At 38.5% G+C, this 14,300-nt stretch overlaps 1 protein-coding gene across 1 annotated transcript in view; it reads right to left on the minus strand.

Annotated features, from left to right (window-relative positions):
• ANO4 (anoctamin 4) overlaps window positions 1–14,300 on the minus strand; it is a 163,135-nt gene that overhangs the window by 15,524 nt on the left and 133,311 nt on the right. Inside the window, 4 exon segments of the mRNA XM_056516371.1 lie at window positions 1,664–1,700; window positions 5,231–5,395; window positions 7,170–7,310; window positions 11,738–11,820. Of these exon segments, the coding sequence (XP_056372346.1) occupies window positions 1,664–1,700; window positions 5,231–5,395; window positions 7,170–7,310; window positions 11,738–11,820 (426 nt within the window).

Genomic DNA, 14,300 nt, shown 5'->3' on the forward strand with positions numbered 1-14,300 from the left:
GAGTAATCAGAGAAGTGGAGCTACTAATGGTGATCCTGAGTATCATAATGATAGTACTCATATACTGCTTCCAAAGCAGCCTCCAGCAAAATACTGGAAGCACAGAGAAACCAATAAACTTGATTCTCTTTACTTAGAGCTGCTCTTTCATTAGATACCAGCCTGCTGGAAGGACAAGTGTGACTATAACAAGGCTGCTGCAGCTGAAGCTTTGCTCACATCAGAGACAATGGTGATGCTCTGCAGAAGCACAGATGTGCATTCTGAAAAAAGTCATGTAAAAGCTGCAGAAGAACATCCTTAATGTAGTTTTGCTGCCAGTTCTACTTTGAGCTTATTGCACTCATAAAGATAATTCAGATCAAATCAGCTCTTTAGGCCACCAGAGTAAAAATCACAAAACTGTCTGAACAGGATCAAAAAAACTTGACCCACTGAATTTTCATACAAGTGCTTTCTGCAAATAGCAGGCCTACCTTGATGACAACCTAACAGAAAATAATCAGGCTTCAAGGTCTCTAGAATATATCTTACTTTCCCCAGGCTGTCAGGACATAGCTTGTAGAATTCACAAACTTGAAAGTCATATTTCTCAACTGTAGCTAGCAGGTACCTTCTCCATGGATACAGGACAGCAAAAATATTTCAAAACTACAGCATAAAAATGAGGCCTCTCAATTTACTAAGAAACAAAAGAATAAAATTCTATTGTACACAGACATATTTTGAATACATTACCAATGACTTCTGGGATGTAGACAAGCCCTAAGAGTAGATAAAACCAGTTGTTTCCTTTGAGCATCAAAACATCAAAATCTGTCCATCTGGTTCAGAATAATTTGCTGAACATCATAAGGTTTCCAGGAGCTCAAAATAACCTCCTCAATATAATACATATTGTATATGTACAATAATATGGTTTGCTTAATAGGTCTTCAGGCTTCTTGACAGTAAGGAGCCCTTGCCAATTGCCACCAACTAATGCAATCTTCCAAATCTGTCAGGATCTCCACAGATTCAGCCTGAGCCATGGATATGAATGATATATGAATGATAGCCTATTGCTACCCCACTGACAGTGGATGGTCTCCTCAGGAAACAGGTTTCCTTGGTCTAGCACAAAGACTGACTTTGTGAGTGAGCTGAAAGGATTACTGAAATTTAGAACATCAGACAGTTTAGGTGTAGGTAGAGCTGATGATTCACCAAATCATTTTCCCTCCTTACTGCCCATCTTAAAGGCAAATGTTTGATAGCCAATCAACACCTTAGTTTCAAGCTATGAATTTGTTTTCCAGAACTCTCCTTTTCCATGTTTACAAACCCTGGAGGTTGTGAGTGCTAAGTCTGTCTGAAAACTCATGCCTTTTCCTCCAAGGTAAAAATTTTACATTTATTTATAGTAAACAAATTGTTTACATTCTTGAATGGTAGGGGGTTGAAACAAAAACAAAAACTAATGATTGTTGTCACCACTGGTTGAATGTCAGAGTAGTTCATTTTATGTATTTTCTTATTAGAAATTTAAGAAAAACAATAATTCCTATAGATTGCAAATTAGTTAGGATTTTTTGTATTTGTGCAGACATTTTGAATTTTATCATGGTGTATAAACCAATAAATTAGTACAGTATTATTAAATTTTATATTTAACATTACTTACCTAAATTTGTCAGGAAAAGAGCAACCTTTTCATACAGCTGTAACAGAGAAGAAATAGCCTCTTAGTTACATACTGGCTCAAAAGCATAAAACTGCTTTCTAGGGAGAGAACATGTTAAATCAGATTATTTCTGTGATGTTCTGATAATGACAATAATACTACATAATAATACAATAATGATATAATCAAACAAGGAAAAGTAAAGTTTTATAGCTAATGCTCATTCATAATATATGGAGAAGAAATGCTGTCACTGTCCCTATCTTACAGAGAGTGAAAAAGGGTGAGAGAACTTTTCCAAAAAGAAAAACAGAAACAGCAACACAATTGAGATTTTTGTTTTAGTTACTTATGGAACATTATCCTCACAAGAAAAAAATCACCCTAGAAGAGCATGCTATGGTATGTTGGATATGTTGGTTGTTTTGTTGGGGCTTTTTGGTTTTGTTTGGCACTTTGGTGCTGAAAGGAAATACATGGAGGGGGACAGGGTTACTTCAGAGAAAATGTTTGGTAATCCTCACCACCTGACATATTTCCTACTCTGAGCCAGTGTCATTTTTCTAAATCCTAAGTGGTACTTTCTGCACTTTCAGGTACCATGCTCTCAAACTCTCCAGGAGTTTCCAAACTTCATAAAGATTACAACACTAACTTGGAGGGTTTTTCACAATATATTTGGAAAGGAGTTTTGAACCTATCAACTATGTCACCAACACCATCAGTATCAGAGTAAATTAATACAATGATTTCCATTTGCTTTAAATGAGCCTGGAGCCTGTTCCTACAAATTGCTAAATGTCCTTAACTCTCACAGATGCCCACAGGAATAGAAAGCCTCTCATATTTCAGGCTCAAGTATTTACTTACTCCTACAGTGCATATCAGCAGTTTCTTTTTATTTGCAGTTATCCTTAGAATCTCTTGCTTAAATTGAGTTATGTATTGTTTACAGATCAAACTGCCTGCTTAAGAACTGAAGTCATCCTGAAATCTCTCATCCATGTTAACAACCACTTCATGCTTAGAATAGTTTTCCACTGGCTTTGGAGTAAATGGTTTTGTTTCAAGTAATGAAAAAGGCAGTTTCTTCTGAGTTTAAAAGCATTTCTTCTGGGCAAGTGTAAATGTTCTAAATGTCTGGGTAATTTTTATCCTGATCCCAGCAGGGAGTGTGTTTTTTTTTACAAATGTTCACTGCTCTATACAGAAGGGTTTATCAAAACTTCAATTCATTGCTGTTCCATTTGGAACAGTAAGACTATATTAGAGATTCTGTTAACAATGTTTGGATCTAATTATCTGCTACTGTAGTTTATCAATACTACCCTCAAGGGGCTCTGTTTGGGATCATATTCTGTTCTCTGTTTGTATTTTCCATGGGCAATATTACTAGAATTAACAGTTTTACATAGCCCAGGCAAAACCAGTGATTGTAATAAAGTCAGGCTGCAAGATTATCTGGGAGACACCAGGCTTGAGGGTCATTTTGTTTTGTTGTGATGGATGTATCAGAGTAGGTACCTAGTGCTCAGAGCATCTGATCTGGAATTTACTTGTGGTCTAGACCTTTCTCCTGATGCTTTGAGAGGCTGTCAACTTGTATCAGAATCATTGCTGGTTTTCAGGGCTTCTAGCAGTGAATTCTCTACTGCTGTGCACATCTTGGTCCATTCTGGTTTTATTACTGTATCTTTTCTTGCTCTTCTCACACTTTTCTTGAATCACAATTTATGTAGGATTCAACTACCTGAATTGCTTCTGGGGATTTTTCTTCTCTCAAAAGAAATCCCATTATTGCCCTTCAGTAAACTACATTAATCCATCATGGGAAGCAAGGGATTATGTTCCTAAAAGCTTCCTTTGAAAAACTCCTGCAGTTTTTGTGGATCTTTTTCTTCCATGAGCTATATCCAGATCTAAGGTTGTGGTATTTACTGAATGGTGATGAGTATGAGGCTTAGGAAATTCAGCTTTGCAGTTCTCCACTTATTTGATTATTTTAGGAAATAAAACAAAGTTCCTCAAAAGGCACCTTCAAGCAGTGTTCCATTATTTAAAAGAAAAATCTCTGAGCTGTAAAACTGTTTGAGAATGAAAAAAATACATTTGTGCAGCGTTTCTTTGTTGCTGCTTCACTGCATATACAATGAGTTACACTGAGAGCTTGAAAATGGATGTTGTACTGGCATAGATAGATATAGCTTTACTTTTTTTTTGCTTTTATGCTTATTGTGTGCTCTAGGTGGAGTAAAGAAAACCCCCAAAAACAAAACATAAAAGAAGAGAGTCCCCAGTACAATCTTAGACAGAAAACCATCTTCCTCCTTTCTGCCCTTTCTCAGCCTATAGGCCCACCTAAAGGAAAACATAGGAAAAACAACAGTTCAGATAGACTGTCTTAGACACTAATCCAGACTTGCCTATCCCAAAGGAAGAAGCAAAGTACTGCAGCAAAGACTCTTGGAATTTCCTGCCACATAAAAAAGGACCCATCAAAAATAATTTTTAGATTATGGAAATGCTTGGATATTGTATAGGAAAGAAAGAAAGAATTCTCCAAGCCAGCCTTGGAAATGAGCAGACCTGAAATAACATCTCATCTTTTCCCTAGGAAGTAAATCAGCATATCTCCTGGAGGGAAGCCTAACAAGCTGCTAGCAGAAGATGCTTGCTATTGAGCAGGTAGAGATACTCCACCCTGGCCCCAGTACCTGGCTGGTTTGTAGTTGAACCCTCCTTCCCCCTAAAAGGCATTCTTATAATGCCAGTTGACAAAACCTGATAGTGAAAAGCCATACACCTCTTGCCAAGAACAACAAAGAGCAGACACATCACTGTCAGAGCAATACACAGGAGTATCAGCATCTCAGTGGAGGGAGGAAACTCATTCCCCACCTAATCTATGTCATGCTGTTACTGGGACTGTTGCCACACAGAAATTCCATTTTTGTCTTTGTCCCAGCTCCCAGCAATAAGCTGCCACCAGCCAGCCCCACTGCAGTGCACCCAGACCATGTCTCTGGTGCACACTGCAAAAGGCTGTGGGCAGCTCTAGAGCAAATTGTGTCTGCTCAAGCCTTGGGAATCTTTCAGCTCAAGGCAGTTCTGCTCATGGACATTGTGTCTGCATATGCATATCCTCAATGGAAAACCACCATGAAAACTGAAATTGGAATTACTGAAAATAGTGCCAATCAAGACTAAGTCAAGAACTTAGTTTTGTTGCTATATTTAAATAATAACATAAAAAAAAATTTAAAAGAAGAATATTAATGGACTGGAAACTGCAAACATATAAAAAGGAAAGAAGTGGCAGAGGATAAAGCAGGGATAGGATCAAATATTTTCAGAATATTCAGACATATTTTACATAATATTTTGGGTTTGGAATTGCACTTTACATAAACAGTGAATGATATCCATAAACAAAAATTGCATGTCTGGCTTAGCAAGACACTCCACTCCTGCTGAGAAAGGAAGTGAAAGTATTTGGTTGTCTGCTGACTGAGATATCTACTGCTCTGGTGGCTGAGATATCACTTTGGATATGTTCATTTTACTCACCACATTCAGTAGCATGATGATGCAAAAGTTGATGCACACTGCAGTCCCTGTGGTTGCAACCTGAGAGTTATTCCTGATTAAAGCCCACTTAAAGGCAGCAAAAGTGCTGACAGTCACAACACGGTAAATAACAATGCCAAAAACAGCAGCAATCACCACACAGATCTACAGGAAGAAAAAACCAGAGAGAAGAACCTGAAAACTTCCAGTGGAACAGGAGTTACCTTCTCCCTGAAACTCTGAAAATTAAATTAAATTAAGGTCTTTGAAAGTGAATTCCTTTTGATTCCAGAGAAAGGTTTCAACATGATGATTTTTCTTCAGGTTCCTTTTATTTCTCATAATGAAAAATATAATTGAAATAATATTAAAATAATTTTTAGTTTTAAACATTTTCTTGAAAATGTTCTCCTTCCTTATCATTAATGTGGGAAATGGTATTGCCTGCTCTGGGCATTAAAAATTTCCCTTATCTGCACATGATGTGCAAAGGCTAGCCTCAAACTGATGTTGCAGCTTGATGGGATCATACTTGGGATGGATTTTGTGCTTTGATGGACTTCACACTTCACACAAATGTCTCCATTTGTAAACACTCCCTCAAAAACAGCCCTGCCAAGCTAGCCTAGCTAGCTGTTTCTTCCTACAGTTCTGGAAAGTTTCTATTTACCAGGTAAGAAGGTAACCAGTTCAATTGCCCTTGTGATTTCTTCTCTGATTAAACTTTCAGCTAACATGACACTTAAAATGATAAAAACACAGCTGAGCCAGGCTGCTTAGTCACCTTATGTTCACTGCATTATTTACTACACTGTGAGAATCTATGACAAGAAAGTTTGAGAACTGCTCTAGCTTGAAGTTTAGTAAGTGTGTATCTCCTGTTAAAGGTATAATTTAAAAGAATATTCTTATCTAAATGGTAAAAAAAGTGGAGTTTTTCTAACTTGCTGGAAGCCCATGCAAGCCAACAAGAAAACTAACTTCCATGAAAATAATTTTTGTCCAGTTTCAAGGGCTGTTAAGGGGACAATAATTTGTGGTGCAATTTAGAGCAAGGCTACTTCCTATGGCACTTTGAGTAGGATCTATCACCAGTCTAAGAAGATTAATGACCGAGTTTGCATAGGGTAAAATACTGCCATCCTTTAAGAAAAAAAAAGAAAAAAGCAAACTTGGGGGAAATACACAAAATATCAGAGTTGTAGTATCAATTCTGAGCAGAGACTGCAGTCCTGAGTACTTGTCCTAAAGGGCTGAGTCGGGGTGCCCTTCCCCTGATGTACCAGAGCACAGTTCATCTCAATAATGCTCTTGCCTTTCTTGACCCAGATTGTTTTAGACAATTTTGAAGCCATCAGTTTCTTACTGTCCTTTGCCCTGTTGCTGGGTTAGCTCACTGACCTGGCTCTCCACAGCTCCTGAGGCTGTACACATCTATCACTTTCTTGTCTCCTGGAAAAGCCCTAGTAAATTCTGTGCCAGTCTGTTGATTCCAGACCAGCACTGTGTTTTCAAGACCAGCACTACCATGCCTGTTGTCATGTGAATAACAGCCCACAGCTGCTCCACTGTAATTAGAGGATGGGGGCATTTCTGCAGAAGTGCATGCAGCTCTCTGTTAGGAGAGATTTTGCTGCTCCTTTTAGTTTTTCACTTTTAAAAGAGGATAAATGCATCATTTTAGTCAAGGAACATTGGTTTCTCCATTTCAACTGCACCAGGAATATGAACTCTCTTTCCTCATCTCCTCAATACAGAGAAACTAGGTTGCATTAACAGCATTAAGCACTCTAGGCATGTTGTTTTTGCTATGTAGATTTTCAACATGTACAGAGCTTATTTAACTTTCAAGCAGTCATATCTAATATTTACCTACTCTACTAGCAGAAATAATATTTTGTTCTTTTTTCAACTGGTAAATAAATAAAAGTTCTCAAACCATAAAAAATATTCCAGATGCAGAAACGATGAGTCTGCTGCATTTATCTGCAAATGCTTGATAAGGCTCTGGCTTCCCGGATATGGGGTTCATTCGTTCCTTCTTGGAGTATTTGGCTTCAAACTGTGGACGGATTTCCTCCTAAAGAGCAGACAGATAATGTTCACATACAGCACAGCCAGGAAAAACTCCATAGGAAACTTCAGATCTTTTATCAGATCACTGTTCTGGGGAACTACATCTTTGAATTCAGCAGCTGGCACAGCTACTATAAAAGCCGAGCTGGGAAATCAGGTCTCCTTCATGAGAACTAGAATAAATCACTGTACCCATAAAAGTAATTACTGAAAGTATTTAGTAAAATCCCCAATTAGCTATTCCTCTAAATAATGCTCTTTCAAAACCATGTGGCTGCAAGACAAATCGTTTTAAGGTTGATGCCACAGAATTTTTCAGTCTGACACTATCCTATTGATACTGGAAATTTACAACTAAGCAAAATAAACCCCAACAACCAAACCTCATTTTTCCAAACTTAATTGCTGTTTGTTAGGCATTTGGTTATGTTTCCATTTCCAGCAAAATCTCAACATTTGAAGAAGGATCCTGCAATGCCTCTGTAACCATGTGCTGGAGGAACCAGCCCTCCATCAGCTGTACAAAAAGGCTAAGCACATATCTGTGGAGGCAGGGTAATACCTTGTTCTTATTCTATTTTGCTCCAGCTGTTCCTGCCATATCAGAGCTGGGGGCAGTTGAGCAGACCATAAGCTGGCAAAGGGAGCAATGTGAGTCATATTCCTGTGTGCCCAGGGGCATGAAAAAGGACACAGTGTGCTAGCAGTGAAGCAGGGTTCCTGAGAATTTCACCCTGTAGATTGTGCAAGGGCTCTGCCAGCTGGCTTGTCAAGAAACCTTTGCTTCTCTGCACCCCTCTCTGAGCCAAAATTTGATTATCTTCTACAATCTGCAGTGTAGGGAAATTCTTATCATATGCACATGCCCTATAATCTCCAGTTGATGCAAATAATGCAAATGATATTTTTACAGATATTCTAAAAAAAACAAAAAAAAAAACAAAAGGAAATCTGGCATGACACTTTGTACCTGTTTAATGATACTCAGCAATGCTTGGGCAAGTAAATAGTACTGTGTCTGGCTGAGGTTAATGATACAAAGAAGGTGACACTGAAGAAAAAGAAAAAATATGCTACAAATAGCAACAGGAGCCAGATTTCATCCAGCAGTGCCAGGAACTGCACTGCAACTGTAGTTGGTTTTTTTTGGCATGCCCACCCAAGACACAGCTGCTCTCCATGTCTCCCACCTTGCACCTGGTTTACAAGAACAGGAAATCCAGATATGTAAGGTTGAAAGAGCCAGAACACACAGTTCATATCCCTGACTGAGAGGCCTGAATATTGCAGGGGTTGCTGTATGCCTTTCTTGGATGAGAATCTAGAGTGGAGGGATTCACAACGTTGCATATCCTAATAAATGCAATTCTCCTTTTCATTGTCTTCATTGTTTCATTTATTTGCCTCTTCAAAGAGATAGGAAGCCTTATAAATGTTGTTTTTCCAGCATATTGCTGCTAGGAATTAATAAATTTCTCTCTGTAACAAAACCTTATTTTTCAATTTGACAATGAAAATTAAACCAAGCAAAGGCCAGACACACAATGTTAATAAAAATAACAATCTTCATTATCAAAAGCTTGAGATTTAAAATCGTAATTAGAACTCTAATCAATGTCTTTGAAATACTACTAAAAGCAATCAGCTGATTTTGTCTAGTGATAACTGAATGGAAAGCAGAGAGGAAATTTAATTAGCAGTGATTTTATTAGAAAGCAGCACTCTTAGAAGAAAAATTTTTATCTTACCAAATGAAAATTCTCATTGACTTCTCAGTGACATACAACTTACCAATGAAACTCCACGGGATGAATCTTTTCCAATCTACATTAAACAAACAGTTTTCCTTCCTTCTCATTTCACATACATGGATAATTCCAACTTTTTCATAAGAGAAACCATATTGATTTCTGGAGTATGAAATATGGATTGATGTGAGTTGTCTTAGACCAGGTGTTTGTGCTCTACAAGAGCTACTCTAAATTTCTCTGTGAAATATCTCCTATTTTTCCCCAAGAATTTTCTAATCCCTCAATAGTTTAATCCCTCAAGTTATTGAAACAGTCCCATCCTTGTTAGTCCAAGCATATTTTCCTCTATAGCCCAGTGTAGAAAAAGAATTTGTAGATTGAAAATTTGAATCTTGATCACCAGTACAAGTACCAGAAGTAAGTCTCCAAGCAAAGCCTGTGGTTTGCAGGTGAAGATAATGGCAAAGTGAAGAGGTGGGCTTTGAACAGGGAAATGATCTCCACAATTCTTCATCTGGAGCACCTGCTTCCAAACTGTGTCTTTCTCAGTTCCAGTGGGAAAGTGCAGCATTAGATTCCAAGCAGAGGAGGCAGTGGCCCATTGGGCTGACCCTGGAGCTGGGACACGCTTGAGCTGTGCCTTAGCTATGGGCACTGGGGGCTGTAGCATCTTCAGAGAAGGTACCTCTGGGAGGCAATCAGCTCCTGCTCTTTGGATGCACCTGAGTGCTGAACAAAGGGGAACTGATCCCCAAATACCAATGAGATACTGATGTTCTAATTACTGGAGACACAAGCTTTTGAGAAACAGCCTGCTGAGTTCCTATGAGCATCTTTAACCTCTAATTTGAGAAAGGTACAATCTGGCACTCTGCTTCTGAAAAAACTTCTACCTCCTGCTGTAGAGACTTATAAGATTCCCTCTAGAACTGTGAGGAGATGCACTGAATACTCTGGAACAGGTGCAATCACCACTACTCCTGACAGAGGTCTTGTTGATACAGCAAGAGGGAGCAGGTATCCTCTGAAAATTACCAGCATGCAAATATCATCCTGCAGACCAGACTGAAATAATCTGCCAGAGGAATATAAATACATCTAATTTAAAAAAAAAAAACGAAGTGTCACTTAAAGACAACCTGACCAGGAAATGCAATATTAGTAAATGAACTGATCATAGAAGATTAGGGTGGATGGCTTTATAAACCAGCATAATCCCAAATCCAGGTAGGTTAAAAGGTGAAAGATGAAGATATATAAACTATAAACTCAAACTATAAAGATCTGCAAGACCAGGCTTCCTGGCAAAAATATAAAGAGGGTCTCATACTGCACTTACTTTTGTATTTTGTCAGTTTAAAGGCTCCTTTTCATTCCAGGGACACAGAGGAAGGTATAATGGTCACCTGCAATTGCAATTTGGTGCAGCTTTTTCCCAGCTGTCAGCATTGGCAGCAGCAGCTTTTTTTGCACCTAGCCATGAGAAGACATGATCCCTGCAGGCCAACCCTGACCTCTGTGTGAACCTCAGGCAGGACTATCTCAATCCCTTTGTGACTTGCCAGCCTTGGCAAGAGCAGCCTGCTAATTTCAGAAGTGTTGAATCAGTATTGAAGTATCTCCTGGATATGTGGAGATAATCCAGAGGTATCACCCAGAGCTGACTGCATATGTGCACAGATATCAACGTTCCTTTTGTTATAAAGAAATCAATTTCCAGTTGTGTAAGTTATTTTATGTTGCCTTCTCAGGTTATTTTCTCAGTAATTAAGCATTCAAAAGAAAATCCTACCAGCAATTCCACCATTTCATGGCCTCATCAAACTACTTTGCCTCATACAGACAAAAATCCCATAACTCAGAAATCTATTTCTTTCCTGGCAAGATTGATAAAAAAGAAGATCTTCCATCAAAGCAGCAGTGTAGAGGTTCAACTTCACTGAGACCACTACAGCAGCCTCCTACCACCACTCCAAGAGCTTCTGTAGAGTGAGGAGAGCAGATTTGTAGACACCTGTATGTCCAAATCCCACCCATGGAGCAATTTTTCTCCAACACTCACTGAATCTTGCTTTTTTTCTTAATAATAAAACCTTCTAGTTCTATTTAGAACTGAGTTCTCAGTCCCAAGAGTAGGTTGTTTCTCTCTGGTGACCACCAGAGGAAAAGATTAAAGCTGTTTTCTTCAGTTTAGTTTCTTCCATAAGGGATTTCCTCTACCAACACAGAATGAATTAAGTCCACCCACCCACCCCCTCTCCCTCAGATAAGCTGCACCTGAATGTTCAGAAGCTGGTACAAGCCTCAAAAGGCTTTCTTTCCATCAGTACTCTCAGTGACAAACCAAAAGAATAAAAGCTCATTTGCCAAAATTCATGGTACCCTGGGCTGTCAAGAATTTCCAGCTTTCAAAAGAAAAATGCATTTCTCCCATAGTGCATTTCTTCCTTGAAATCTCTCAAATTAATTTAGATTTACAAAAGTGTGAAAAAAAGACAATAGTTTGGCCTGGAGAAAGTTTCTTTACATTCCAGAGGAAACATATGAGGAGAAAAAAAAGCTTATTTCATAGTTTATAAAGATTTGAAGAATGAACTAAAAATAAATGCAAAATAAAACCATAATTTTCAACCAAAAAATGTTGTATTAAAGATTAAGGAGTGCATGTTTTTATACAAACCTCTTCTTCTTCCCAGTCTATCAAGTCCCAATCATAAGCAATTACTGCTCGTCTTCTTTTCCAAAACTCCAGAAAAACAGTGGCTACAGCAAGTAGGAAAAAAAATAGATGCAAAATTGTTTTTAAGTCAAGAAGTGTTAATGACTATCACAGAACTGTTGAATGAAGCTGTTACATTATTTTAATTTCTTTGCATAAATGGGTTCCTTTGAACAGCAAATCATGCTGATGATCAAAACTGCTTTCAAAAAGTGTTGCTTTCTAAGGATTAGCTTGCTTGCTTCAAGTATGATTGAGACTTTAGAGATTTCATTTAGTGCTAAATGAGAATGTTTAATTTCTAACCAACCAAGGGAGGGCTCTCAAAGAATAAAATTGTTCCTGTGAGTCATCACTGCTACATAAAGCAGATTTCTGATGAAGCTGAAGGTTTCTTGGGGCCACTGAACATAAAGGAGTAACTTTCTTTCTTTGAAAACCAGAACCCAGAGGAATCACAGTCCAGTGCATTTGAAGATCTGTAGAGTACTACTGTGGAAATGGGAACTTCTGGTTTACACCTTTTTAGTCTAATCCCTTTATTTTTTTTTAACACTACATGAGTTCACATATGGTGTGTGGTATTTGCATCTGATAATTAAACATTGTGTAGCCCTTATTGATAGAGTTCAGGATGGAGTAACAGCACGTGACTGCCATGGGAAGATGACTGGGAATAAAATTAGAGAAAGCTGGGAGGTTATATTCCCATCCTAACAGAAGTTCTAACAGTATGCAAATTATAGGATAAAATAAAGTTGTTGCTCCCTGGATGGAATGTGATTGGCATGCCTGAAACCTATTCCACCATGACTCCCCATATAACCAATCTGCAAACTTAAGCAGATGCCAACAGGAATGGAATGGAGGGTGGAGCAGAAAGGAGACACAGAGGTCAGGCTCTGATGTAATCCTTGCAGGGGGGGAACTTAATGGTACTCTGCAGCTGATAAACAGCACTGCACCTGTCAGCCAGGGGAGATAAGAGAAGGTGTCTGTTGCTGAGCCAGCAGCTGTGGTGAAATCGTTGTCCCTGGATGAACTGAGTTCCTTAAAACCTAACTGTAATATCAACACACACCTCCATCCCAAAGTTGCCTGCCTTCAAGGCATGACCTCCCCTCACTGGGCATGCACTCCATATTTCATTGAATATATCTTTAAGAGAGAAATGAGAGAATTTTGCACCCATCAATAAGAAAGGTGTGTATCACCAGAGCCACTCCACCTAAATGTAAACAAATGGTATAAAAGTAAGTTAAGAATGGAGAAAAATTAGAGAAGACTCCATCATAACTTCTGGGATCAGGGGACAGGCTGAACATGTCTCCTCCTTCAAAGGAATATTTATTGGGTAATAATTGTATTCAATGCATGTGGAATGATCATCTTGATCTAGGTTTGATTGATGATTAGAGTTTGTCTGGATATTGCTCTGAATACATTTTTGCCATCAGCTACTGTCACTGCTGATCTTTGAACTTAAACCTGTCACGATTTTCCACTCACAGTGTGTATATTAATAAAGTGTTGTCCCCTAAACTGCTGGTGTGAGCCCTTGAAGGGCATTGGCCATTGCCAGCAGTGGGCAACACATTTGAATACAAGTGTGGGAGGGGGTCTCTTTTCTGCTGTTGGTGTGTACCCCTGAACAGGTCAGTCAAACCATCCTCTGACCCACTGGGCAGCTCAGTGGAGAGTCACCACAACAGGACATTGACAAACTGATCAGACTAGCAGGTATTGACTTTCCTGGAGCACTGACAGACCAGATGAATATAAAGGATTTAAGGGAATCCCTCCTTTGATCTGACAACTGTGCTTCCATTTTGTGATGGAAAGAACAATCAAGGAAACAGTAATAACATAATATGCTCATAAACCAAAGATTAATACTCAGCCTGCTTAAAGTTACAGGGGTTTTAAACATTTATTTTTGTGTAAAGGATGTAGAAACTACTTAAAGCTAAGACAAATCAATGGGCAGGCTTTTTCCTGCACTGTGAAGTTTGGCTCTTTCTGTTATTACTCACTGAGAAGCAGCAGATTGATAACCAGAGAACATAAACCCCTTTATTCATGAGCCAGCAGAGTATCAGTTGTAGCACTGTCACAATAGTCTGGCAATATATTTCACATCCAGTCATAAAATCATCTCCTTAATAATGGTCTGTTTGTGCTATCACAGCATACTGATAAAAATGATACTGAGTACTGGCATCAGTTTGGCAAAAGTTAATTTTTAGACAGTAAGAATTATATTTTAGTATACTAGCCAGTGCAGTGAAAGCATGCTTAGGAAATGAACACTACAAGCAGACAAGGTAAGGTATCAAAAGCATGTGTAAGGAAACTGGTATTTGGTTTGAAGGCATTTTCATGTATCATGTACATATTTTTCTGAAAGCTGGAATTATGTTACACCAAATAACAACCACTTGGATTTCAGTCTAATAGAGAGTCAGGAGTCTATTGTTTCTATAAATGTTTGTAATAATTGCAGTATGATGGTTGTGATCAGCAA

This window comes from Oenanthe melanoleuca, chromosome 1A, assembly GCF_029582105.1.
Source record: "Oenanthe melanoleuca isolate GR-GAL-2019-014 chromosome 1A, OMel1.0, whole genome shotgun sequence".
In the NCBI taxonomy this organism is placed as follows: domain Eukaryota; kingdom Metazoa; phylum Chordata; class Aves; order Passeriformes; family Muscicapidae; genus Oenanthe; species Oenanthe melanoleuca.